The following is a 26824-nucleotide window of genomic DNA, read 5'->3' as shown; positions in this document are numbered from 1 at the left end:
ATATGGAGCAGTATTGTTTGTTCTTATATCCAGCAGGAGACAGTTGCAAAATTACAATACATAGTCATTACAACTAAGAGGCTAAAACAATAACAGGTATTCAAAAAGGATACCTAATATGTTTTCCTTTTTATGGTGTCTAATATTTGGCAATATCATATTCCTTCAAACATGAATCAAAATATTTGGATTTTTAAAAAGTCAGATCAATGGCCCAGTTTCCAAGACTTGTAACATTTCTCAAAAACAAAGTAAGTGTCTAACCTTTCAGAATCTTTGTTTCATCCACTCTGGAAAGATGTCCTTCGTCTATGAGCTTGTCTGCTGAACAAAATAGGGGTTACTATCCTAGCTCAAATTGTTCAAGCATTTATTTGTACACGTCTCTGTAATCTACATTCCATGACCAAATTTAAACAGGACATTATTACCTCATACTTCTCTGTGCTAGAATCCAGAGGGATTTTAACAGGACAATACATAATTATACAAAAGGTGATTTTAATCAGCTACGCACAAGCAAAACAGGAAATTAAATGCAAAATAGTTTTTTAGGAAAACAAAGCTCTTGGTCAGAAATATTGAGCTGTCTTCCACGGTCAAAGTGTGAAACCTTACAAGAAGTAATTTAATCAAGACATTTATGCATTTGGAATCTGTTTCTCAATAGCAAAAGTTTTAAAACCTGTACTGAGCAAAGGGTGAAAGTGTATTCATATTAATTGGTTGGGGGGGGGGGGTAGTGTGAAAATTCCTGGTAGCTCAACAGTGACCTTACATACAGAATGTAATTATGATGGTTGAACCATTGAATTCAGAGCATCCAATATAGCCAAACTTTATCTACATACTGGATACTGGGAGCAATACTAACTATGAAACCTGGTGGTGAATTTAAGTGAAAAATTTGAGTGAGGAAGTGAGGAAGGAGATGAACAGTTAACAGAAAGTTAACCTCGTTTTCACAGGCACAGAAACTGCCCATTCAGTATTTTTAACATCTTAGTCACCAATCTTGATTATGCTATCCTCTTCTAGTGCATATCTTCTGCTACACAAGTATAACCTTACAATTTGGGGGTAGCTGCTTGAGGCCTTTATTTGGCAAGCATTTGTTAACACACAATTCATTCATTTATTAAACTATTTTAATCCCACCTTTCTTGCCATACAACCCTGACTCTTGGCCACTTTCAAGACTAGCAACAAAATGAATTAGGTTTTAGTTGCTATTTTTCCACTGTATTTCTAAGAATGTTCCCCAGTAAGATCAGTATGTGGGAACACCAAGAAGGCTGGAATAGGCTGTGTAAGTCTGGAGGCCTCATATTTTGTTAGCAAAATACTGAGACGGGGAAAAATACAAAACACACACACACAAGGAAAATAAAATCGTTAATGTGACAATGGATTAAAAAAAATCAGACTAAGAGAGGCCAAAAAGAACGTTCAGTGGAGGATACAAATATAGCAGAAACAAGTGGCATGCTGAGGTCAGAGAAGACCAAGAGGAAGCACAAGACAGATGGGGCAGCAAATGGGAGAGATCATACATTCTGTGCTATTCTGAAAATACACAAAGGTAGAACAAGGAATGACATAGGAAAGTGCTCTAAACAGCAGACTTGTAAAAATAATCCTATCGGATTTTAAAAGCAGATTTTACTGATAAATAAATTCAGTGCATATGCATCATAAATACGTAATGATTTGCACAAAAACAGCCTCCACAGATCAAATACCAGTTTCCATATTACATGTCAGTTCAGCCAAAACACTACCAAATGGAAATTAAAGTTCACACATTCAGCTGCAAGTTTCCAGCTAAGTAATCAAGTAACAAGAAACACTGAATGTTATAAATGCATGTATGAATAAATGCTCAATAAGTTGCTCCAGCTGTGCATTTGCTTGAGAAAGTAATAAAGGATGGCTAGTTCAGAGAGCTAGTCAGAGAGCAGCTATATCAGACAGGAGACAAAGCTGTTCCTCAGGGATAAGACTAATGCTGGCAAAAAGCATTTGGCATAAAGCACTAAGATAAGCAGATGGACTCAAGAGGGCAAGAACAAATTTTAGCTTGTAGAAGCAGACTGATGCATGAGCTTTTACATTATGTATTGAAAAGCCTTTTTTACAGAATTCTGCTCAAAGTAGGTAAGCGAATGAATAAACAGAACATTAAATGAATAAAGTAAAGGAACTGGACAGAAAACATAAAGCCAATGTTTCCTCCTCCACACCACTGGAAGAATGTGCATATAATAAATGCATATTCTGTGTTACAATTTGGTATTACAAAAATGTGGATGGACATTTGATTTTTCTGTGACCAACGTATAACAACCATTCAACTCATACGGAATGCTTCCTTTGTCCCACCATGTTTGTAGCTGACAATGTCCAAGAGGCAACCTGTCAGGGAAACACTTCAAGATCTTTCTGGGGAGAGGTGAGAGCTGTTTTGTTTTGCTTTTTTGCAAACGTCAAGGGGAAAGTAAAATACCAGCTCCTTCATCTATTGTCTAATGCTTGGATAGTATTAAATATGAATGTTTCCTTCCCTCAGTGATTAGCAGGTAAAAACTCCCTTCTGATTCACCAGATGTGGTCCTTATTGCATGTCCATTTTCCCCAGGCCAAAGTTAAGTGTTTAACTGGTTCCTTATATTGGGAAGACACAATGTCAACAGTCTCAGGTTTCCAGATTTTCTATAAACAATCCTAAATGAGATCTATTCTATTTGGTCTAGAATGAAGTTAGTTACAGCAGGAAACGGAAGTAACTACACCACTTTCCAGCCAGTTTACTAGTAACCTGTCTAAGGATGACAAGTGTAAGTCTTCTGTTGGAACTGCACATCTATTTAATCTTTTATCCCACTATGCATAAAAGGATAAGGCAAACAAACAAGAATTTGTAGGGCTTCCAAAAACCAATTATCCAAAACTAACTGCAAACAACATTCCTGAAGTCTTGCTGAATTGGATTCCTTGACAGTAGTTCTCATGCGACACCACAGTATTTATTTTGTAATGGTGGACACTCAAACACTAATACATTTAAGGGCCTTGATCCCTTCCAATCTGGCTTTTGCTTTGGCTATGTGATGGAGACGGCACTGGTCGCCCTCACAGATGGTCGCCCTCCATAGACACCTGGATTGAGGCAGATCAGTGCTGCTATTTTTGCTCAATCTAACAGCAGCATTCAACATGGTCAATTATGACCTAATGACCCACTGCCTTGCAGATGAGGGGATTTGTGGGACAGCCTTGAAATGGTTTGTCTAATTTCTCCATGATCAGGGACAGAGGGTGACATTTGGGGAGAAGATCTCAACATGACACCCTTCGGTGTGCAGAGTCCCTCAGGGGGCAATCCTCTCCCCAATGTTATTTAACATCTATATGTGCCCCCTTGCCCAGCTGATATGGAGCTTTGGGCTGGGATGCCACCAATACGCTGATAACACCAGCTGTATCGGTTGAAGGCCGGCCGGCCAAATGCCGCCCCAGAAAATCTGGCCGGGGGCCTAGAGGCTGTGGTTGGTTTGTTGTAGCAGAGCTGACTGAAACTAAATCCATCAAAGACGGAGGTCTGCTGGCTGAGTCAAGGAGACCCCACGTTGGGATTCCAACTTCCAGCCTTTGACAGAGAGCTGTTAACCCCAAGGCCACTTGTGAAGAGCTTAGGAGTCTTTCTGGATAGCCCCCTTTCAATGGAGGCTCAGATTACACATGCTGCCAGACCGGCATTTTTCTATCTGCGCCAGGTCCGGCAACTGATTTCCTTCCTGTCTTGCCCTGACTTAGCCACGGTGATCCACGCAATGGTCACCTCCAGACTAGACCACTGTAACTTGCTCTATGCGGGGCTACTCTTGAAACTGACCTGGAAACTCCAACTGGTCCAGAATGCAGCAGCACGTGTGCTTACAAGCACACCATCTAGAGTCCACATAGAACCAGTGCTTCGCCAGCTGCACTGGCTTCAGGCTGAATACCAGATCAGATTCCAGGCCCAAAAAGTATTCGTCTAGCCTCGACCTGGGCCAGAGTCTTCTTTGCTCTGGCCCCAGCCTGGTGGAACACCCTTCCAGGTGAGATCTGGGCTCTGCAAAATCTAGTTCAGTTCTGCAGGGCCAAAAATACAGCTAAGGCAGCGAAGTTACCATCTAAATTGTCCTCCCCTGGTCCCCTCCCCACCATCCATTCTGTCATTGTACCGGTTTCCACTGACACGCAGACTGCACAACCTCACTTTGGATAATTTCTGTTATTAGTGCCTAAGTCACCATCTGTTTTTACTTTTGATTTGTTACTATATTAATTTGTTTTTAACAAATAATTTATGGTATTGTTTTTAACTTGTTGTTACCCGCCTTGAGCTTTGCTGTCCAGTGGAGGGCAGGCTAAAAGTCTAATAAAATAAATAAATATAAATAAATAAATAACCTGGAAGAGATGCCAGAAGATCCATGATAGAAAATGCAATCCCTCCCTTCCCCCCTGTTTCAGAGCCCAGAACGGAGTGGGGAGAAGACAGAAGGGGTGTAACTGGATCACCAGACTACTGATGTCTTGAATTGATTGGTCCTAATTAGTGGGGTGGGGTGGGGGCAGGAATAGGAATGAATAAGGACATCGTCATACATGACCTTTGTGAAATGGCACTGGGAATACCAGCAGGGGCAAACAGCTATTATATTGTACCCATTACTAGTGATCTTCAAGCATCTGTTTGGTTTTCTATGTATGTGAGAGCCTACAATTTTAGTGTTAATTTACAGAGTCTCATTCTGAAAATCTGAGAATCTACATTTTATATCTGTACAGTTCATGTACTAGTTTTTATTTCATGAGGTTACTCAAATAATCTTTTAACATAACAAAGCTTTAAACATCCTTCTGCAAAATTGGGATTTTAATCTAATTCTGAATGTGGCCCAGAGAGCACATCAAAAAATCCACACAAAGGGGGATTTTTCTATAAACCAAGGGGGGAAAGCTAGGTTTGTAGAAAAGTCCCAGAAAAGTAACAATAGTGCTGTGGGGCAGGGTTGAATCTGCCCAAAGTGTGGAGAAGCAAGAGCTCAGTTACGATTTGGGGTTGTTGCCTAGCAATACCAATAAACAATACCACAGCAGTGAGCACAGTGAAAGCTGCAGGCAAAGGAGAAGGTGTCAGCAGGAGAGTTAGGAAGAAAGATGCAAAGGTAAAAGATGGGGAAGAAAAGGCGGTGGCAGTCACTTTCATCACTCCAATGAACACCCAAAGGAAAAGTAAGGCAGTGGCAGAAAGAGGAAAGGGAAGTGTTAATGGCAGGTGAATAGGAAAGGAAAGAGACAGGTGGAAGCAGCAAAGATGAGGAGGATGTGGGAAAGTGTCTCTGGGTGGTAAAAAGCAGTGGAAAGAAGCAGGACTAGTGGGAGGGGTTCCCACAAGTTTCTCACAGGTCCTTGCTTATATGCAGTAATTCTGGAACAGTTCTGCTTTTTGCTTATACCAAAAAATTTCATTAATGGAATATTTTCACTTTACCAAGCACTTCATCTTGTGTACTGAATAAGACTGTAAAATCTTTGACTGCCCAGTTTGGTTAATAAAATATATAGTGTGTGACTATAGTATGGTAATATAGAATTAAAAACAATAAAACCTTGCATTTTTAAATCACATTGTGTCAAAATGTGACAATGGAAGAATTAGTTGACACACAAAAAGAGAGAGATGCAAGGCATGGAAGCAAACACTGAAATTTGTGTGGGAAAATTTTAACACTGTACACTGAGGGAAATCATTCCCAATACTTCTGCTCATTTTTACCTTTTCCTATTATTAGAAAGCACCTTTTAACATGACTTAGTGGAACATATAGTTTATGTGAAGCAGTGAAGGGATTAATGCAAAAAGACACAAAACAGAGGAAGACAAAAAAGGTATATACAACATAATCTACTGAACTATTGTTTTCTTGGAGAACCTATGTGCAAGTTTACATATATTCCCCAACACTGTCGAAAAGCCTTCATATGATATGTCTCACGATCTCATTTTATATTATCAGTCTCTTATGTTAAACTGAGGGACAACACATTGCCCCAAAGATACCTTCCCCTGCTTCAGATGCTAAATTTTAGCCAGAGAAGCATGAGTGGTACTCTGTTCATTCAACAGAGCTTCCCTATCTTCAGCTTCCCACTGCAGCTTCTCCACTCTGAAACGTTGCTTCTGAAGGCTAGGGTACCCTCTGGAAGGGCATGGGGGGCAGGGAGCTGCAGCTGGAGGGAGGGGAAAATGCTGGAAGTTGGGGGCTGCCCCCCTACCGCATGAGTGGAAGTGCCTTTGGATTATAGCCCTTATACTGAGATGCTGAATATGTCGGCACCACAGAATCACAGATTCAATTTTATGCTTCTGGTGTAACATAACAGGGGAAACCTGTACGGTTCTTCTATGGTGACATACCTGAGCTATACCTGCTTCTCACCATACAGAGGAGCCTGAGGGGGGAAAGTGTTCTATCCCTTTAATAGACACATAGTCGGGATGTTATTTAGCAGGAGATGTTATTTACCTCGTTATGAAAAGCTTCACCTGCCCACTTATTATAGGGGAAAGATTTTTCCCCCTCCATATTGTTGCGAACCTGACAACGGAAGTGAAAAAAATTATCCCATACAGCTCTTCTTCTGTGACAAAATATGGGTTGCCATAAGCACAGTCAGCTTTGACTGCAGGCCAAGAAGGCTGTTCAACTGTTTCAAATTGATTAATTGAGCAAGAAGTTTCATTTACGGCATGTAGTGTAACAATGGCCAATTGCTTCATCCAGATTCACAAATCGATATATACCCCGGTAACCCTCATCCTACTACACCAGAAAAGGTTATGTGTATAGTTCCACCTCAGATGGAACACCACATCATGCATGTTGGTGTTCTATTCATGACTGCAGATCATTTTACCATAATGCAATAACTAAAGTAGTTGATGATTTAAAAACATATGAACATATGAAGCAGTAATCTATGCTGATTAAAGTGATGTGAAACTTCACTTGTACATAGATATAGCTTGTTTTTAATATGTTCTCCTTATCATATCTCTGCAAAAATGCCACTATTCTCACTAGTAATGTATTTTTTTTTACTAATATCTAGAGACTTTTTAGTGAATGTGATGAACACTCTGTACTCACTCTGGCACTCTATGAACTGATGAATAAAAGTGCAGTCCCCTCCACTCTTTGAAAGAAAGTGCTCTAGTAAAGAAAGAAACACCTATAAGTTCAAATCTTCACCTTTTAGGGTTCAAGGTAAGCCTCACAGAGTTCCCCCCAAAAGGGAGGAACCCCTCCAACAAACAGTAGCATACTTTAGAATATACTGCATACAACTCACAGATGATAAATCTTAAGCCAATATTGGTTTGTATGACTTGTGTGTCACATGTGTCTTGCATGTATCTTCAAAACTTATAAACCTCTTGTTAAAGCTCATAAACCTCTAATACATGTTAGGATTGACAAGTTCACCTATGCCCAAATCTAGATAGTGTCAACGAGGCACTTTCTATATGGTCATTCTTTGATTTAAGGTTTAAGATTGCTTGCAATGTTTCAGTTAGAAAGATAATTCTTTTAAGGCAGCCTCATATTACTGGATGGACTTCATAATGTTTGTTTACTTTGGAAGACAATCATGACCAGCTGAGTTAGTGTGATCTAGCTCACAGTTCTTTAGCCTCCGGCTCACACATTTTTGTCTTAGCTCAGGAAGGATGGCTCCAGAGCAAACTAATTTATGCAGCAGCCCAATCGCTTGCTCACAACTTTAATGCCAGTGGCTCACAAAGTAGAATTTTTGCTCACGAGACTCCACAGCTTAGAGGGAAGTAAATAGCTGGAAAGGGTTGCATTGATCAAATTATTGTTAGACTTTGTAAAGCAGCCTTGAACTAATTATAAAAAAACAGACTTTTAAAATGAATAAAAGTTTACTTTTACTTTGAAAATTTAACAGAATGCCCATCTTTTGATGCAGTATTTCAAAGTTTGCCTCTTAAGAGGGTATTTTCAGCCTTCAGGGGTGTTCCTTTATTCCACACAGCTTCTACCTCTGATAGGATTACACTCATTTATTTATAATAATACTAATATATACTTAAAATATTTATCATAATTTTTTTAACTTAAGTGGAATTTCACCCTTACGTGAAAAGGGTAACTGGCCTAATGCCACTCAACAGCTTCATGGTTGAGTGGAGGTTTTGATCTGGTTTCCAAGATGTAACATTTGCCATTTTACCACAAGACTTCAACTACTGTCACGATATTAACCTAGGAAAACAAACGGTGAGTCCATTTGAAAAGGACTGTCTGCAGAACATAGAAATGACTGATGTTGGGAGTTTCCCCTCTTTCTCTGTGTTAAGGCAGCAACACCGATTAGAACCTCTATGACAACACCGGGCAAAGCCCTTATGTGGAGAAAGAACGGTGTGACATTTGAGGGAAGCAAGAGGAACTGCGGAAGAGAGGGGATTCATCTACGGTCTTGAAGGACTGTAAAAGCTGGTGCACAGTCAAACTGGCATATAATGCAACAAGAAGGGTAGGAGGGATTTTGAAAGGCAACAGAAAGATGGGGCATGCCCCCACCTCCTTCACACAAGATGTAGCAGTGCTTGTCTCTGCATCATAGCAGCTGTTAAAAGGGTACTGGACAGGGTTACTCTAGCTAGTCTGGGATAATGTGGACTTGTTTTTAATCTGATAATAGTGGCGCAATTCAAACTACAGAGGATGAACAAAATATGATAAAGTACAGAATAATTTGTTCAGAAAAAAAGTCAGAGTGTTGGGGTAAACAAAAGGGAAATCATATGTCAAGTGACAGCAAAGTCAGAAGGGGGAGAGGAAATACTAACTACTATACATAGTTGAAAGAATGAGATATGCTCCCTGACAAAACCTAAAGAGCAAAAGATTAAGCAGTGAACCCTTCTGATCTGAAACCAAGCCGCTTGCCTAATTTTGAATGCACTTAAAGTTAATCTAAGAAAATGAATCATAGTTGAACTCAATAATACTTTTGAAAAAATCCCTTATACTAAAAAAGGAAAGACAAGAAACTGCTATAATTATTTTAGAATTTACTATGTGGCCAAACAAATACTCTATTGCTATTAAAAACATTCAGTTTTGTCAGTTAAAGTGTGGGGAATTAGACGCTTCAAGCAGAAAGATCTGCTCTTTTATGCAGAAATATATTCTCTGGGTACTACACTACACATGTAACTGTCTCAGATTTTGGGTTTGGGGCTGTCACAGAACTATGTGGAAGAAATCAAAAAAAGAGCTCCTAGTTTATAATTCTTCATAACGCTTATCTCCATGGAGGCTATTTAAGATGATGGGAATATTCTTAGGGTGCAACCCTAAGATCACTTTCCCAGGACTAAGCCCCACCAATTAACATGCAACTTCCAAATACACCTGCTTACCATTGCTCCTTAAGGCATCCGTGCATGGAGCTGCTACTTTAGGCTTAGTTCAGATATAACAGGCATCAGACACATACCAGAAATGGGCCACAATATTGCACTGATCTTTACATGCAAATTCTACCAATTTGCTTGACCCAGGATCAGCACTATGGATTACTACCACCAAGCTTGCAATTATAATATTGTCTGTACAAATGCTCAAGGACAAACCATAGCTAGGAAGAGATCATGCTCAAAAACTTGAAAGCTGGAGATTTTAATGCAAAGAGCAAATTTTCATGTCAATAACCACATTAGTGATGATAGCCAAGCAAAACAAAAGATTTCTAAATTATTTAAGGGATGACTTCTTTAATCATTTAGAAAGATATTCCATCAATAGCACTGCCTGCCACTCTCAAGTAACCTGTGGCAAATAACACTGCTGAGGTTCCCTTTATTTTGGTATATCTTATTGGTAAGACTTGGACACTTATTTAAAGAGGTTCCTGGAAGTTCAGATGTATTAACACCCTGATCCTGAACTTCTGTGCATATAACTTTAATCCTGCAGAAATTTCCCCACAATAATCTGGACGTATCATAATGTACTCACATTTGTAACACCTGCTTTACTTAGGAGCAAATATTACAGACACTCCACTGACAGAAGATGGATCTTCTGGTCCCCTCCTCACTACAGCCCTGTGAGCCACATGGCTTTTTGTTTGAAACTCCTTGCAATGCCTTTTCAAAGGTAAATAAAAGGCAGGGAACATAAAAAGAGACCAGTGCTCCATCTAGTCCAGTATCCTGTATCACACAGTGGCCAACCAGTTCCTCTGGAGGTCCAACAACAAGGCATAGAGGCCTCTGATGTTAACTCCTAGCACTGGTATTCAACAGCTTTACTGCCTCTGAATGTGAAGGTTCCCTTTAGTCACCATGGCTAATAGCCCCTGATAGACCTGCCCTATGCTTGCACATTGAAAAGTCTGTAGGCTCCAACATAATGACACTTTTGCTACTTTTGCAAGGTTTAGAATGAGACTGGCAGCAAAATATCCATGCTGTCCCACAGGTTTGTCAAAGGCACATAACGAGTAGGGATGGGCACAAACCAGAAAAATGTGGTTTGTGGTTTGTTTCTGAACCACAAACCGAACCACGAACTGAACCAGGAGGTTCCTTCATGAACAAAACCAGTTTGTGGTTCTGCATATTGTGCTGAAAGGGACCACAGTCCCTTTAAACAGGGTCTGCAGAAAGCTCGAAAAACAGCTCAGTGGTGGGGAGCAGGCACTCCCTTTAAACTTTAAAGGGACTGCACAAGACAGCCTGAAACAACTGAGTCGTGAGGAGCAGGCTGCTCCCCACCACTCAGCTGTTTTCGCAGCTTTTGTGGGGAACAGAAAGCAGGGGTTTAAAGGGATTTAGAGTCCCTCTTTCTGCTCTGTCCATGAACTGCTGCAAACTGCTTTAAAAGTCATGAGTTTCGGTTCACCAACCACAAACAGGGCAAAATTTGTCATGAATTTTGCTTTGTGGTTTGGCTTTGTGCCGATTCCTACTAATGAGACCAACACTGAGAGGAAACAGCAATATGCCTCTTTAATAATGTTTTTTTTAATTATTAACAAAACAAATATGCTCAAAATTAAAACAAAAAAAAGACGTCTGTTAGGATGCTTTACCTTTTTCTGCACTCCCATTAATTTTAGGAATGAAGTCATCAACTTGTATGCCTAGGATTGACAAATAGTATTAATTTTGTATAAGCAAAATGGTCTATATGCTTGACAACACACACTTTTTGTATTGCCTCTTTACACCAGGTAACTTATGCATCACACACACAAATTCCACCTGAAAAAATGGCATCTGATTTTCTTTCCTACCATAACAAATCTATTAGATATGCTAAAGTCAATATAACATCCAAAAAATTAAACGTTGCAGAAGACCTCTTTTAACAGCACCACTAACTAAAAAGTGCAATGGTCAAGCTAGCCCAGAGTGTTTGAACATTTTAAAAGCAGTGCCCTCTACTGGCAATGTAATATAAATATTGCAGTACCAAATTATGGCACCAATGTATTATCTAAATTACCTAATTTACCTAAAATTATCTAATAAAATTATATATATATATATACACACACATATATACACATATATAAATATTCCTGTCAAGTTGCAACCAACTTATGGCACTCCGTGGGTTTTCAAGGTAAGAAACTTCAGAGGTGGTTTTCTATTACCTTCCTTCACACAGCAATCCTGATGATCTTCCTTGGTGGTCTCCCATCCAAGTACTAACCTGGGCTGACCCTGTTTTGCAGCCAAGATCTGATAAGATCAGGCTAGCCTCCACTATCCATGCCAGGGCAGGTAATGTATTACCCAATTATTTATCTTCAGGTTGTAACAAATAAGTCAAGGGCACAATTTTAAAACTTCCTTACTTCTAGTCACGTACAGCTCATGTAACTGTTCTGGTATCACATGGAAGGGATAAAATTTAGTGACTAAAATCCAGTATTAGGCAAAATACTTTAATGTTAGACCTACCTAAACTGTTGCGTTCTTTAAGAGCTTTCTCCTGAAGATGTTCTAATCGGACTGCAAACAGAATTCCAAAAGAAAAAGATATTTCACAGTTTAAAGAAAAGCATATGAAAAAAAGTATTTTTGGACTAGTAGACTGACCTTGTAAAGCAGTTAGCCGTTCATTGGTGAAGTCATTATCTGCTTGCAAAGCCTCTATTTTTGCCTGAAGCTCTTGCTCTCTTTCTTCCATCTCTTCTATTTTATGCTGCAATTCCTTTTTCTCAACTTGTCCCTTTTGCTGAATTTCTTCTTGTTTTCCCTCAGCTGCCTACTCAAATCCAAAAAAAGAAAAAAAGAAAAGCAAACCCCAACACACAAATCAAAACTGTATGGCAGAAAATATTCAGACCATTTATTTTACTAACAAAGGCATCAAAATATCTAGCATGCAAATTTATATCCCAGTTCACATGTGTATCAGAATAGATCCTCCACAGGCATTAGTCAGACAGTGTCCATGTCTAGGTGCTCCTTGACATTCCTACAATGTAGTATGTGTTATAAATATAATGTATGCATATGTGCATTATTTTCATAATCTTGCCATCTTTAAGGGGCAATTTACACAACCACACATATGTATGCCTTCATCGCGTTCAACTGTACATGTGGTGGAATGCATGTTCATGTTCCCAAATAAGGAGGGGCTGCAAGTTAAGATACTTACTCAAACCAAAACTGAACTAGGTATCTATATTACATAAATGGAAGAGTAACCTAACTTCTAGATTTTGAAGAGTGTCAAAAAATGGAAAGTTGAACTCTGACTGAGGAGAGTTGAACTCTGACTGAAAACCATTTCATACTACTTGAGACCTGGGAAGGTTGGCAAGGAGGAGTGTGTGGATCAGTGAAGACCCCCATTCGGGCCAGGAAAAGGGACAGATCTTCTAGTTAGAGAAGAGATTCTCTGCCCAGTTGAAAGGGAGATAGCTCTAAAGAGTGGAGTGATCCCTGGAGTGCTCAGAAAAGGAATCTGGGTGCTTGGTAGTGTATCCCTGCCTTCTGAAACCTGAAGAGTCCATTAAACACAAGAAAGTATACTGGAGTGTTTAGGAAACACTGAAACCAAAGCCTCTCAACTCAAAGATTCTAAACTGTGTGAAAATTTTAAATCTCTCAATTGCTTGAAACATATGAACTGTAGTTTGTGAAGATATTAGGTTATCTCAGAGTTCTTATTCATTGATCTAAGACATTTTACCCCTGATTTCACCTGGCCTTTTCCCTTCTACATTGAATAAAATATTTTGTTTATCTTCGAACCATCTAAAGCCTCTCGTGTGCCATTTTCAGAAGTTTAAGTTAGTTAAGAAGGTGATCTTGTCTTTTCCCTCAAGTTCCTGGGTTGAACCAGCATACAAACACAATGCGACAGCCATAGGTTTTAAAGAAAGATCAGAATAGATAAAAGGGGTTGCTCAGTCAGAAAGGAAGAGAAAAACAGAGGAAAAATCCTGTGTCTGAGGGAGGGAAGAGGGCGAGGTCGTCCTAAATGTATTATAGCATTTGTAATAATGAGTTTACAAATCATCCATACCTTTAGTTTGTCAGAGAGATCTTTAATTTCATTTACAGCTCCATTGTATTTGTTAGCCAATTCTCGCAATTCTTCCTGAGTCCGTTCGTTCATTTCTTTCAAGTGAGTACATTCATCTTCGGTGTTGCTTAAACTTCGCTATAAGAATTTTGAAAATATATTTTAAACAGCACCATATCCTTTAGTTTCACATTAACAAAATGCTATTGCAAATGCAGAGCTATATGCAGAGGCAACAGAGCCTCCACATGGGGATATTCTACATGCTTTCATTTTATTTCCTCATGCAACCACCATCACCCTTCAATGTTCTTGTAACAAAACAAAAACAAGAAGCTTGTATAGTGTTATGATGCTATAGCAATATAACTACGATTTTTTAAAAAAAATGGCAAAAAGACCACCAGTGGCAGTATGGGAAATGATGAGATAATGGCACTGATCATGGATAGGGAGGCCAGAAAACCTGTGCTTTCCCATCCATAATGTGAGCAAACGCACACTTAGTAGGACTTTCCTAAAAAAGAGACTACACCAAAGCAGGTTTGGGGGGGGGGGGAGCGCTGTAAGGCAGTGATGAATGATTACACCACTCTGTTGTGCAGACATTTTAAAATGCTGGGGTTTGGGGGCGGGGAGGGTACAGAGTTAATGGCCCATGGGGAAGCAGCTCAACCCATGTGGCAGACCAAAGACAAACTATTAGTGTTCTGAGATTAAAAGCAACTACCAGAGGAATTCTCCTTTGGTTGCTATCTTTATTCTAGAAAAAATCTGCCTTGCCATTTAACTGTGTAGCACTGAACAATTAGCATTCCAAGAAACAAATTCCCATGGTTAGGGCTAACAGGCCATGAGAGAAGGGGATACACAGTAGGGCACATTTTGCAGGAAAATGTCTCATCCAAAAACAAGCACCAAGCTGACAGTGCACTGCTGCTTCTTTCTTTTTCCCCCCATTGGTTGTAAAAACTAACTTTTAGTATGTTGCAGTGGCTACTGTGATCTATTTAAAATCTCATCCAGCTATAAAGCTTAATTTGTGGGTCTGGGCAATCCACTGTTTCCAAGGGCCAAGCCACACAAGTGCTGGGAATTTCAAACTTAATTTTAAGGTATACAGAGGATTGTGTGCTCATACATTTAGCCTCAATGGGGCAAATAACAGCTGCACAGAACAGGCTCTGATCATGAAAACTGTTCCAGGAGGAAGGTTTAACCCTGTGGTACCAATACAAATTAGGCCCCCCTCACCTAAAAATAATTTTTAAAAAATAACTAAGTACTTCTTGTTGGGCCCTCAGTCTAACCTACCAAGCATCGTTCTGAGCTCCCTGGACGCAGCACAGGACACAAATGTAATAAAGATAATGCTTCAGGGATTACAAACCAGGACAGACTGCAGAAGGAAGTAACAGCAGCATTATCACCCCCACATAACCAACACAGAATAAGAGAATAAAAGCAGCAGCATCTTTCATTGCAGTGACTGAAAAAAGCACTGCCATTCTGAAAGCTTTAATACACACAATTTGTTTAATACAAACACCATCTCCTTATAGTGTAAGCAAGACCTATTTCCTGGAATGTTATGAAAATACAAAGTTCTGAGAAAAATATGAGGAACAATTGATTTGGAGTACAAGGACCCCAGTCACACGGGCAGAAAAATGCGGGGGGGAAGCGTGGCTGTTTGCCCCGGAGCAAAATATTGCGCGGCTGCGCGATCAGACGTCCCGTCGAGGTCCCGTGGTTAGGGGGGAGGTGCTGATCACAGGACAATCCTGCGGCGCGGCAAAGAAGCAGCCTCTCTAGCAAAAGGTTCTGCAGGTTTAACCCCTTCCAGGGCTGCAGAGGAATGCAAACTGTGTCCTCTGTCCAGTCCCCTCCAGGAGGAGCTTCAGCCGGGCCGCCCTCCCGCCACACCCCCCCTGCACCTCCCCCTCTGCCGCCCGGTGCAGAGAGTTCCTCTCAAGCAGGCCGAGCCAGGAGTGGGGGTGGGGGTATGGAAAAGAGGAGGGGGCTGAAGTGTGCGCATACGCCGTTGGGTGCTTGTGCGCATCCCATGGAGACTTGGGGGGAAAAAAACCTTTTTGCGAGGGGACATGGGCGGGCGCCGGATGCCACGACCTACCACCGGAAACGCGATCAGGCGCCCGTTCTTGCCCCGCGGTTCCCGGAAACTAGTACCTCGGAGGTACTCGTTTTTTACCCTGCATCTTCGGCGGGAAGCCTCGGGTTCGCCACGGGAGCTCTACACTTCCCTGATGTGGCGCTGTGATCGTGCCCGGAAAATCCACCTATCTTCCGTCTCTGTAGCGTGGCTAATGCTCCATGTGACCACAGCCAAGGAATGGCAGATAACAGAAGTTCAGATTACAGGGCATCAAGTCTATTCAAACGATTTCTACTTTCAAGCAGGCCACTGAGCTCATGGATCAACAAAAATCTAGCCATAGTTCTGAGAAAAATACATGTCATTTGCAAACATTTAGAAAAAAAATTGGATTTAATCACACATGCTAAGGTTCAAGAATAAAGCCAAACCATGGGATGGTGCTTTGTGAACAAGTCAGCTTCCTTCTGTCACGTCATATTTATTGGCAACCCACAGTCAGCAGTTATATGTGAACTGGGCAAACTATGTTTGTGAAAACCATCTCATTCACAAACAATATGGTTCATGCATAGTGGATGAATAGGTAGGGAGGAAAAGGATTAGTCTGCAACGGGAGGAGGAAGTATGCAAACCTAAAATTAATTCATGGCATAAGAAATTAGGGTCTTCAGACATGCTGGTTTCCCTGAGCTTCCTCATGAAGTTGTTTTCTGTTTGTTGTATTTCAGTGGTTTCTTTGTCATTTTTCCATGCTCCACCAATCAGCCTTTGATTCAATTTGAGAAAGCACAGAGAAATCAAAGAAAGAAAACAAATGGAAAATGAGAAAGCTCAGGAAAAAACTCTGTGATTCAGCAGCCAAACCTCTGTGTGTGGGAAAAACCCTGTGTCACATGACCAGAAAAGCTCCCACATTGAAATGCATGGAATCTCCTGGTTCCTCACATCTCCTCCTGAGGAACAGGAGAAAGGATACAGGAACTAAGGCCCACTTATGACCTTCTTTGGATACAACTGCAGGCAGGAGGTGGAGGGTGGGAGATAGGGATGGGCACGAACCGAAGCACAAAGCAAGATTTGTCTCAAATTTTGCCATTCATGGTTCACAAACTGAAGTTTCATGACGGGTCTACCATAATGAACTTCCACAAACTTTTAAAGCAGTTCATGATGGTTCGTGGATAGAGCAGAAAGCAGGGGTTTAAAGGGACTCAGAGTCACTTTAAACCTCTACTTTCTATTCCCCACAAAAGGCACAAAAACAGCTAAGCAGTGGAGAGCAGGCTGCTCAGGTGTTTGGGGCTGTCTTGTGCAGTCATTAAACTGCACAAGACAGCACAAAAACAGGCTCAGTTGCAGGGAGCAGGCTCTCTCGCTGCTCAGCTGTTTTTCAGGCTTTGTTCAGTCCCTTCAAAGTTTAAAGGGACTGCACAAGACAGCACGAAGCATCTGAGCGGTGGTGGGGAGGCTGCTCCCCACTGCTCAGCTGTTTTTTGGGCTTTCTGCAAACCCTGTTGAAAGGTATTGCAGTCCCTTTCAATGGGGTCTGTGGGGCCACGAACTAGTTTGGTTTGTGAACAAACCTCCCGGTTTGGTTCCTGGTTTGGCCACAAACTGACATGAACCACATTTTCCCAGTTCATGCCCATTCGTAGTGGGAGAAGAGGAACATCAGATCAAGGCCCTAATGACAATCACAAAACAAAAAACTAAAAACGTCATGAAGAAGTTAACATCTTGCTGTATTCACATATGATAGTACACTAACGTGATATCTGTGTTTTAGGAAAATAGCTAACATATAGTTACATACCTCCACTTCAGAGAGTTTTCTGACCACTTCAATTTTTTCCTGAAGGACCCGCCTCAAGGACTCTTTGGCAGTTGTCTCATAATTATGCTTATCTTCCTGTAACGCTATAAGCTCCTTTCGTAAACTGTCTTCTGTTTGACTCTGTAATTGGAAATGTAAGATAGTAAAGAGTTAAAGACCACAGGATTCTATTTATTTATACTAGTACTGTGTTATGAAAAGCACTGAGCTGTTATAGTCATAACTTTGTCCATAGAGTAATATCTTGTTTTCTTACTGAGAGAATAATCACAAGACATTAACGTCTTTGATTATCTCTGAATCCTATAACACTGCTCTGTTCTAGTGATTCTAAGAAAGCACTGAGTGTGCATCATCAAGAACACCTTTCCACTGTTGGGGCCAAGGTGTTCTTGTCCTCCCTCTTGATAAGGACTTCAGAAAGAAAAGATTAAGGGATATCCTTTCCTTATGCCAAATTCAATTTCAGAATTGTGAGACTCTTACTGAAGTTTAAATGAGTCATAAATTAAGATCCAATTTCTGCATCTAGATAAGTCTGCGTTGTCTTTGCTAATCTCAGTTGCCGTAAAGGATTGCCCAAGTCTTCTGGAGGCTCTCAAATCAAACTGTGCTTTGAATTTTCCAGAACAAGTCTCAGCTAGAGAAATCCTCCATTAGTAAGTGGCTTTTCCTTTCTAAGTATAGCTGCTTTGCAGCAAAGAATAACTGAAAGACCAGAGATCTGGATGCTAGGACTAAGAACCCATGGAGGGGAGACAGTAACCAGCAATGCACTGAGAGAATAGGAGAAATCTATGACAGCAAAAACTTTTTCTGTACTATGACTGAGCAGCTATTACTATGCTCCCCACCAACGCCATCATTCCTTCTCACCCAGCTCTCCCAGCAGCCCCTATCAGGTGTTCAACCCAAATGTCCTTATTCTTTCCAACTTTGGCCTGACCAAATGCTATTACCACCAACACAGATCACACAGGATCATGATATGGATCATACTAAATCATACCAATGAAACCTCTCTTCAAGAGTATGCATTTTGCAAGTGTAGGTAAAATCTACCCGATCCACATTGGAGCTACTTCATACAAACATCAGTGGTAAGGCAACACAGATGGATGTATTCTTGACAACCATGATACCAGTTTAACAATTCAAAGTGCAGCTGAGACTTCCTAGCATTGGAAGCATGTTATTATATAAGTATGCAATACATTCATAATTAAAGCACTGTGTGTAGTCCTGACTGCTGCCCAAAAGAAGGATTTGGAAAAATTATATTAGATGCAGGGGCAACCTAATATCGGGGGGCGGGGGGAGAGACACATTTGTCAGGAAGCAAGTCAACCCGGTGTGAGATGAAGGATCACACAGCTATACTCAAGGTTACAACACAGTTTCACATTTAATTTCAATCAATTTAATTAATTATTTAAGTGACATTACTGGTTTCCTAATAATTTCAGGAGCTGCGTTTCCAAGCTTGTTTTGTTGCTGCAGTTTTGAAGCTGCTGCAGTGAAAAATACAGTGTAGTGACTCCAGTTACTATGGCACGCCACTGGTTTCACCAGTACTGTTTTTGGACAGTGATTGATATAGGCATTATACAAATGTTTTTAAATTATTCTAATCCCAAATGTTATACATCTCACCCAAGCAAACTACCTACTTTTGAACATGCTTGTAATTGGTTTCCCATAACCTCTAACCTTGATAGTAGCCTATCTTCATCTATCAAAGCCTGTTAGAAAAAAAAAGCAACACATTCTTAAATTAACAACATGTGAGAGACAGCACATAACACACACAGAGGAGAATTTCATAAGATAATTCTTCATTTGAAGCAGATTTTCACACAGCATATGCAATGTATTATTGGAATGTTAACTACACCAGCTTTAGATGAATTAGTAACAATTAACTATTCTGATAAGTAAATGGGTGATCTATTTCCCTGGCAAGCAGATTACAGTGAAAATGCACAAAATACCTGCCAACTAGTGTCGGATGCCTCTTGCGTGACAGCAAGCAATCGCTGTAAGGTGGCCAGCTTCTGTTCCAACATTTGTTCCCTATGTAAGGCCTCCTACATTAAGCACACACATAACACACACAAAAAATCTTCAAGTGAGTTCAAACAGTATCAAAGTAATAAGCTAAAGCAACCTGATACTTCAGAGCTTTGGCCATCTAGCACTCAGTTGGTTGAACATTCTCCTTTACACGTTCAGAGAATATTTAATCTAAACAGGGTAGCCAGAGAAAATGTGAGCACGTTGTCCTCTGTACTTCAATTCTCATGTTTAAATCTTTGATGTTTGTGGCACAGTTCAGACATTTACTGCATAACTCTCCTCTCTTCCAAAATTCAGTTAGTGATGCAGACACTCCAAGCAAACACCCACCTCACACACTCCAGCTGCAGCTTCTTTTGTAAGCAGTAGGAACTGCTGAAGTGAAAAGTGCCAAATGTACAATTATAACTTTTTGGGATTAGGGCCTCAGTGTCTACACACATTGATGGCTAGTAAGAAAAGTAATTACTGGTAACAGTTCACTCAATATTCCTTCTCTCAGGAAGGAATGTTCTGCGAGCTGCTCCTTCAGCTGCTGAGTGGGAAGGTGTTCATTCCTCCTCTCTGGACATACTTAGATAGGCAAAACTGTTTTAGGAGAGGAGATTTCACCACCAGTTCTTTGGCTAGAACTTTGAAGTATTCCAACACTGCTTCTGTACAAATATAAAACTTATGTGTCTAACTCACCAATATTGTGAAAGGGGAGAAAGAAAGATCATAAAGGTATCTAGAATGCCTTCAAACACCCCAAGAGTCTAAGTGGATATGGAATAGGGTAGACTAATATAATTCTGCTTTTAAAGATTCCTAAAGTGTCTGAATCTGGCCATTGCTGGAGATAAGAGTGTCAGAAAAAATTATATTCAGTTTGCTGATGGAAAGAACATTATTATACGCTTACCAACAGCAAACTGGAATTTAAAATTTAATGAAATTTGTGTTATGCTTCTTTTAAATCCCATTATCAACCTTCTCTTTCAAGGATTTATCTATCCATTAAGCAACCCCAAATAATTACTCAACTTAGGGTTGTTTCATATATTGTAAAGCATTAAATGCAGGTGTGTATGCATCCAATCCCCATTCCATGAGAAGTGTTACTGTATGATACATATGTCTGCAGATGCATTTGTCACATTTTTAGATGTAAATGTTAGATTTCTTACATGCACACCTAAAAGACCATTATATGGTGGCCCGTAACATCAATCAAATTACATAACTAGTGTTTTTAGCCCATTACTGAATACTTTGAGTACTAGCAAAAGTTTCCCTTTCTGTACAACTTAGGTCATATTTTAGATCAAAGGAACTAAAAAAAAACCCATTTCCAACCAAAACATTTAAAATTCTCTTTACTGACAAGCCACTAGATGGAGTACTTTACTCTTCTCATTTAGTGGGTCTGCTCATCGGTGAGATTCAGACCTTATCAGTACAGTAGATAACCACCCAAAAACAGTTTGCAAAAGTAATTCTGCATAGATCACTACAACCAGAAACTCAAAAACATAGGGCTTCTAAAAGTCACAATATAAAATGTAAACCTACATAGTATATGTAAGAAAACACAGACTTGCAAAGCTCATTCTTGTCAACAGCTCAGGGAGAGATGGGTCAAAGGAACAAACAAACTGGGCAAAGCTACACAGGCTTACAGGAGGCTTTCAGTGCTCTCAATTTTGTCCTTTTAAGGACAAACTTATTCTGTAACTTCAAGTTATACTGTAATCGAATGTACAGGAAAATCCCAATAAATATGGGAATTAGGAGACTGATAGGGAACAAATTCATTCTTCCCAAAAGATACTCCAGTCTAACTTCCAAACTGATGACATCTGAAAGATTGATTAGGATAAAGCTACGGCAAGCTGGGGTAAGGCTGAATGTTCTCCACAGCCTATAATACCCTGTCATTCTGTTAACTATCTTCATTTTCCAGGTTTGACTATGCTTGAGTTCTCTTCTCTTCACCCAATATGAATTTCTGCCACTTGGAGCACGGCCTTTACAGCCCCAGCCCTGAGGCTGGCAAACCAATCACCTTCTGGAATTGATGAAGACGGGTAGCCGTGTTAGTCTGGGTATAGCAGTAGAAAAGAGAAAGAGTCCAGTATCTCCTTAAAGACTAACAATTGTGGCATGGTATGAGCTTCCAGGAGTCACTGCACACTTAGTGACTCATGAATGTTGATACCCTGCCACAAATGTTGTTATTCTTTAAGGTGCTACTGGACTCTTGCTCTTTTCTACTGCTACAAATAGTCTTTAATGTGCTACCAGTCTGGTCTTTTCTACTTAAGGAATTATTCCTCTTTGCTTGCATTTCAAAAGACCGTAAAGACAATTTCGCCATGCCTTTGGGATTATTTATTTCAACTATTTCTATTCTGCCTCTCTAAAGACCTACTCAAGGCGCACAAGTAAAAATATGGCAACAGCAACAATATAAATAAGAAAAACTAAACAATCCATTTAAATTAACATATACTACAGGGACTCTTTTGATCTGTTAACATATGTTTTTAATTGCTTTTATATAGCAGTAGCTGTATTTATTTATTTTCTCTTTTTTGTAAACCACGTCAACCACATGTTAGAAAAGTAGCATATCAATATATCTAATTTTCAATGTGGCTAAATCTGTGGATACCTAAATCCAAAGATGGGAGCCATGATCAGACAGGACAGGAGGGCAGATAAAAGTAGATTGGCTGGGAGTGGGAAGGCGGTAGGAAAAGAGGGGTGACCATCCCGGATTTAGCCGGGCCTGTGGTGGTGGGCACCCCAGCTGTGGTGGCACACACTTCTCCTGCTGTGGCAGCCCCAGCTTACCTCTTTCAGGGGGGGCAGAGGTCCCTGGGCGTGGAAGACAGCCCTGCCAAATGGGCCCTATCAGCCCCTGGGCGGAAGTGAGAGCCGTGGAGAAGGAGCAAATCCCAGGGAGGTGGTGGTGGTGAGGCAGGAGGCCCTGGAAGGGGACAAGGGAATTGCAGAACCAAGTCCACGGAGCAAACAGCATCTGGCATTGTGCCGTCTCCTGGGTGTGGTCAGGCAGGTTGAGCTCAAGGTGGGCCGCAGGGCCCGCAAGCAGAGAAGCCAGTAGCTGGGAGAGCCCATGGCTGCAGTGCAGCTTGGCAGAGAACTTCATCAGACAGGCTGGTAGAGGCACTCGCTCAGGGAAGGGAGGCAAGGCAGGATGGGCTGTTTGCCCCACCCCACTCTGGGAGTATAGGGGAGAGGTGGAACCCACAGGGGTGTTTCCCATTGGGCCCTGATATTGTCCTTCTCTTGCTACCTTTTAAGGGGACAAAGGGATTGGGTGGTTCTGGGGGAAGGCGGGATCTAGAGGCTGATTTAAGGAGGCAGGCTCAGGCAGGCCAAGGAGGAAGAGCACGTAGCTCTTGCAGGGAAACGTGGAAGGCCAGAGAGAGCACAGAAGATGTCATGGGAAGATAAGGGGAATTAAGATGTATTCAACCTCCCCCCACCTGCAACAACTGAGGCCTTGCTGGGCAGCTTGACCGGCTAGAAATCAAGCCATGGAGAAGACGAACCTCCAGAAGACAGACCCAGGGGTACCAGGGCCTGACAGGCTATTATGGGAGCATTCAGGGAAAAGAATGAGGAACAACTGAGGGAAGGGGGAAAGTCCCCTGCTTGTAATTGTATAAAAGCTGTTCACATATATGGTATATTAAATTATAAGTGACCTTAGAAGAATTTAAAACATTATAGCAAGCTACAAGAAGCTGTGGAAAGTTGGGAAAGACTACTCAACCTGTAAATCAGCCTAATGCCAGCATCTGTCTTGCCTCAGTCTTGGTCCTACCACATCTACTGCACCATAACTCTTAACAGTCTATACATAAGGCCACTATGCCAAACCCACCCAATATCAAAAGACAAAAGAATTACTTACTTTCCTTAAATGAGAGCCATTTAACCACAGTAATGGTTACAGTACTGGAGGAGGGCTGGTGAGAATGGGGTTTAAAACTCCCAGCCAGCCATGAAGTTCACTGGGTGGCTATGGGTCAGTCACTTTCTCTCAGCCTAACCTACTTTACAGGATTGTTGTAAGGATAAAATTGACAAGACACCCCAGAAAGCTCAGAAAACAACATTACCTGTAGATACTGTGAAAGCTGAAACAGTTCCTGAGAGTACATACTGGGAGTGTTAGCAGCAACCTGTAAAACAGGTAAATAATACAAACTTAAGTGGCTTATTAAGGAAAAAAATTACATCTCATTTAAAGCTATATTCAGCACCCTTATTTTGAACCAAATTCTAAAAGCATAAAGAGAACGCCAAATATTTTCTATGTAGTTATATAATCCATCTGCAATTTGTGAACTCCTAGGCAGGGATCACACCATTTTTAGCATCCAGCACAGTTAATAGTGTGATCCTCCCATGACATATCACTCCTTAAAACAGTAAAGTGAGTGACCTCAGTTATGATCATGAAAGTGGCACAGCTAGGCCATTCCCCAGACAAGGTATGGTTTTCTATGTATTTGTAAGCCAAAAAACATTAATTTGTCAGTTAAGAAATAGACCCCTACACACACACGTGTTCCTGGAGGCATGGAATGTTGAGCACAGTTAGGCACCAGTTAAATAGGGAAAAGGGGACGATATGATCCTTTATTTGACCGATCTTGATTTTTCCCTCCCTATAATAAATCAACACCTTAGTGATTTTAGCTTGGTATCTGGTCTTAAAATAAATCATAATAAAACATTGCTATAACAAGTACATTGCTATAACAAGTACATGTGAACTATGTATAAGAGGTAGATACCAATATAGTTGGATTGAAAAAACTTTGAAGTATTTAGGAGTTAATATTCCTCTGAATTTAAAAGACTTAATAAAGGTTACTCATGCAATAATACCAAAGAAATTAAAGAGCTATTAATTCAATGGGACAAACATAATCTTACATTAATAGAACAAATAAACATAGTTAAATCTCTTATTTTACCCAAATTTTAATTTTATGTTAGGGTAATACCTATACATCTCCCAGCTGAATTGTTGAAAAAATGGCAAAAGGATCTCAATACTTTTCTGTGGCATAAGCTTTTACTCATTAAGAAAACCATACAGAGGAGGACTAGCAGTGCCAGATATTGGTAAGTATTATAATGCAATTATATTAACAAACATTGTAAAGCAATATAATAAATCTTATGTGTCCGAATGGAAATCTATAGAGGAATATAGTCTCTCCCCATATACTTTTTGGGAAATTTTATGGCATGTGCATCAGAGAAGCTATCCTATGTCATTTCCGAATTTATTCTTAGAAGCAATTAAAAAGGTTTGGAGCAGGAATTGTAAATATTTGGCACCACCACCATCTTTGTTAACTTCCTACACTGGCCAAAGGTGGTTTAAACCGGGGATAGGCAAACATGCATTTCAGTATTGGAAGTCGGCGGAACTTGCGCGCCTGATTGATATAATGCCAAGGGGGGAAATACTTGAAAAATGTAAATTGGGACACAAAAGTAAAAATATTTCGCCACGGTATGAATATTTTCGATTGAACATGTTAAATACATATAAATTTAAATATCCTATCCGCATGCTTTCGTCTGATTATGAAAAGTTATTATACCACGAATCAACTCCCATTAAGGGGCTGATCCCTAGAATTTACCAACTTCTTTTGAAATCTGAGTATCAGAGCTGTCACTCATACCAGGCTGCTTGGCATAAGGATTTAGACAAAGATTTAACACTAGAACAATGGGAAACAATTTGGAATACCCCTGTGTATCTTTCAAATCTATTTCAATACAACTGCAAACATATAAAGTGATTTCTAGATGGTACTTGACTCCAGCTCGTTTGTCACATAGTACTTCTTTGATATCTCCCAATTGTTGGAAACAGTGTGGACAAAAGGGGACATTTATGAACAACTGGGGGATATGTAAAGTTATTAAATTTGTTTTGGGAACAAATCGTGCTGGAAATCTTCAGTATAACACAAATGTTAATTCCAGTAGCCCCAGATTTGATTTTACTGAATTTATGGGAAAATTTAAAAATGTTAAAAAATGGGCTCCTTTTGTGAAATGGAAGTTTAAAAATCAAGATTCTATTGATAGTGCTTTAATGGTTAATTTCATCGCATCAATGGCGATAGAATAATAGTTTTAATGGGCATCTACACTGGCTCTAAATGTTTATTTCAATTGTTAATATGTTTGAAATGTTTCTGAAATTGTATATTTTATGTAATGTTAATTGTTCGATTACTGTAACTTCTAACTTTACATTTAAATAAAATTTTAAATTAAAAAATAGGGAAAAGGGGAGAGAAGTTAGTTCCTAAGAGCTTACAGAATCCTCGAGTGCATGATTTTTGGGTGGAGGGTATTTCAAAATGTTTACCCCTCTTCCACGTTATCTTATGGGACCAGTCTATGACATTCTATTCCTTAGACACCACAGTCACAGGAAAGGTTTCTGACAGTATACAACTGGTCCAGATACATAAAGCAACTTCTAGAACATAGACCTTTCACAGCCTCAATCCCTTTCTGTGGTTCAAATACAAACTTTCAACAGTCTTGCTCAGACATGTTTAGTTCATACAGCTGGAAGGGAGGTCATAGGACAAGCAGTATTAAAAAATCAAACACACATTTATTTATTACACTTTGTGTGTTATTTTTCTGTCTTTTTCCTTATATGGAAAATATTAAGCTAGTAAAATCTTTAATACCTTGGTATAGTACTTTAACACAGTATTAGTCACTGTGCTGGAATGTTCAACATTCAAGAAATGATACTCACTCAACCAGCAGCAATAGAAAACATGAATATACCTGTACTGCAAAAGGTAACATTTAAATTAGCGCTGGTCTCTAACCTAACCTATACTCACATTAAGAAAAATAATTGTATCTAATAACGAAAGGCTGTGTATGGATCAAAAAATCTACAAGGAAAGGCTACCCAGGGCTAGGGCACATGTTTCTGCAATTCTAAGCTAATTTCATACCCCAGGTTTGTGGGAAAACTGAAGTTTAAACCTAACTATTACAAGTTACCCCCAATAACCAGCAACATCTACACATGTCTAGCTACTGTGGAGGTGAGCGGTACATGAAAACTCGAGAGGG

At 40.1% G+C, this 26824-nt stretch overlaps 1 protein-coding gene across 1 annotated transcript in view; it reads right to left on the bottom strand.

The window, feature by feature from the left end:
* Nucleotides 1–26824, bottom strand: part of SLMAP (sarcolemma associated protein) — a gene marked incomplete at its 3' end in the record, with an annotated part of 130632 nt that overhangs the window by 25682 nt on the left and 78126 nt on the right. Inside the window, exons 6-15 of the mRNA XM_015407061.1 lie at nucleotides 23806–23868; nucleotides 19588–19683; nucleotides 19267–19338; nucleotides 17576–17716; nucleotides 13644–13781; nucleotides 12203–12371; nucleotides 12065–12115; nucleotides 11188–11238; nucleotides 7206–7268; nucleotides 265–321 (exon numbers count right to left, since the gene is read on the bottom strand). Of these exons, the coding sequence (XP_015262547.1) occupies nucleotides 265–321; nucleotides 7206–7268; nucleotides 11188–11238; nucleotides 12065–12115; nucleotides 12203–12371; nucleotides 13644–13781; nucleotides 17576–17716; nucleotides 19267–19338; nucleotides 19588–19683; nucleotides 23806–23868 (901 nt within the window). The remainder of the gene's footprint in view (nucleotides 1–264; nucleotides 322–7205; nucleotides 7269–11187; nucleotides 11239–12064; nucleotides 12116–12202; nucleotides 12372–13643; nucleotides 13782–17575; nucleotides 17717–19266; nucleotides 19339–19587; nucleotides 19684–23805; nucleotides 23869–26824) is intronic.

The sequence above is a fragment of the Gekko japonicus genome, unplaced genomic scaffold (genome assembly GCF_001447785.1).
Source record: "Gekko japonicus isolate JY-2015 unplaced genomic scaffold, Gekko_japonicus_V1.1 scaffold2234, whole genome shotgun sequence".
NCBI lineage: Eukaryota > Metazoa > Chordata > Lepidosauria > Squamata > Gekkonidae > Gekko > Gekko japonicus.
The sequence above is the reverse complement of the archived record's forward strand: the minus strand, read 5'-3'. Positions and strand labels throughout refer to the sequence as shown.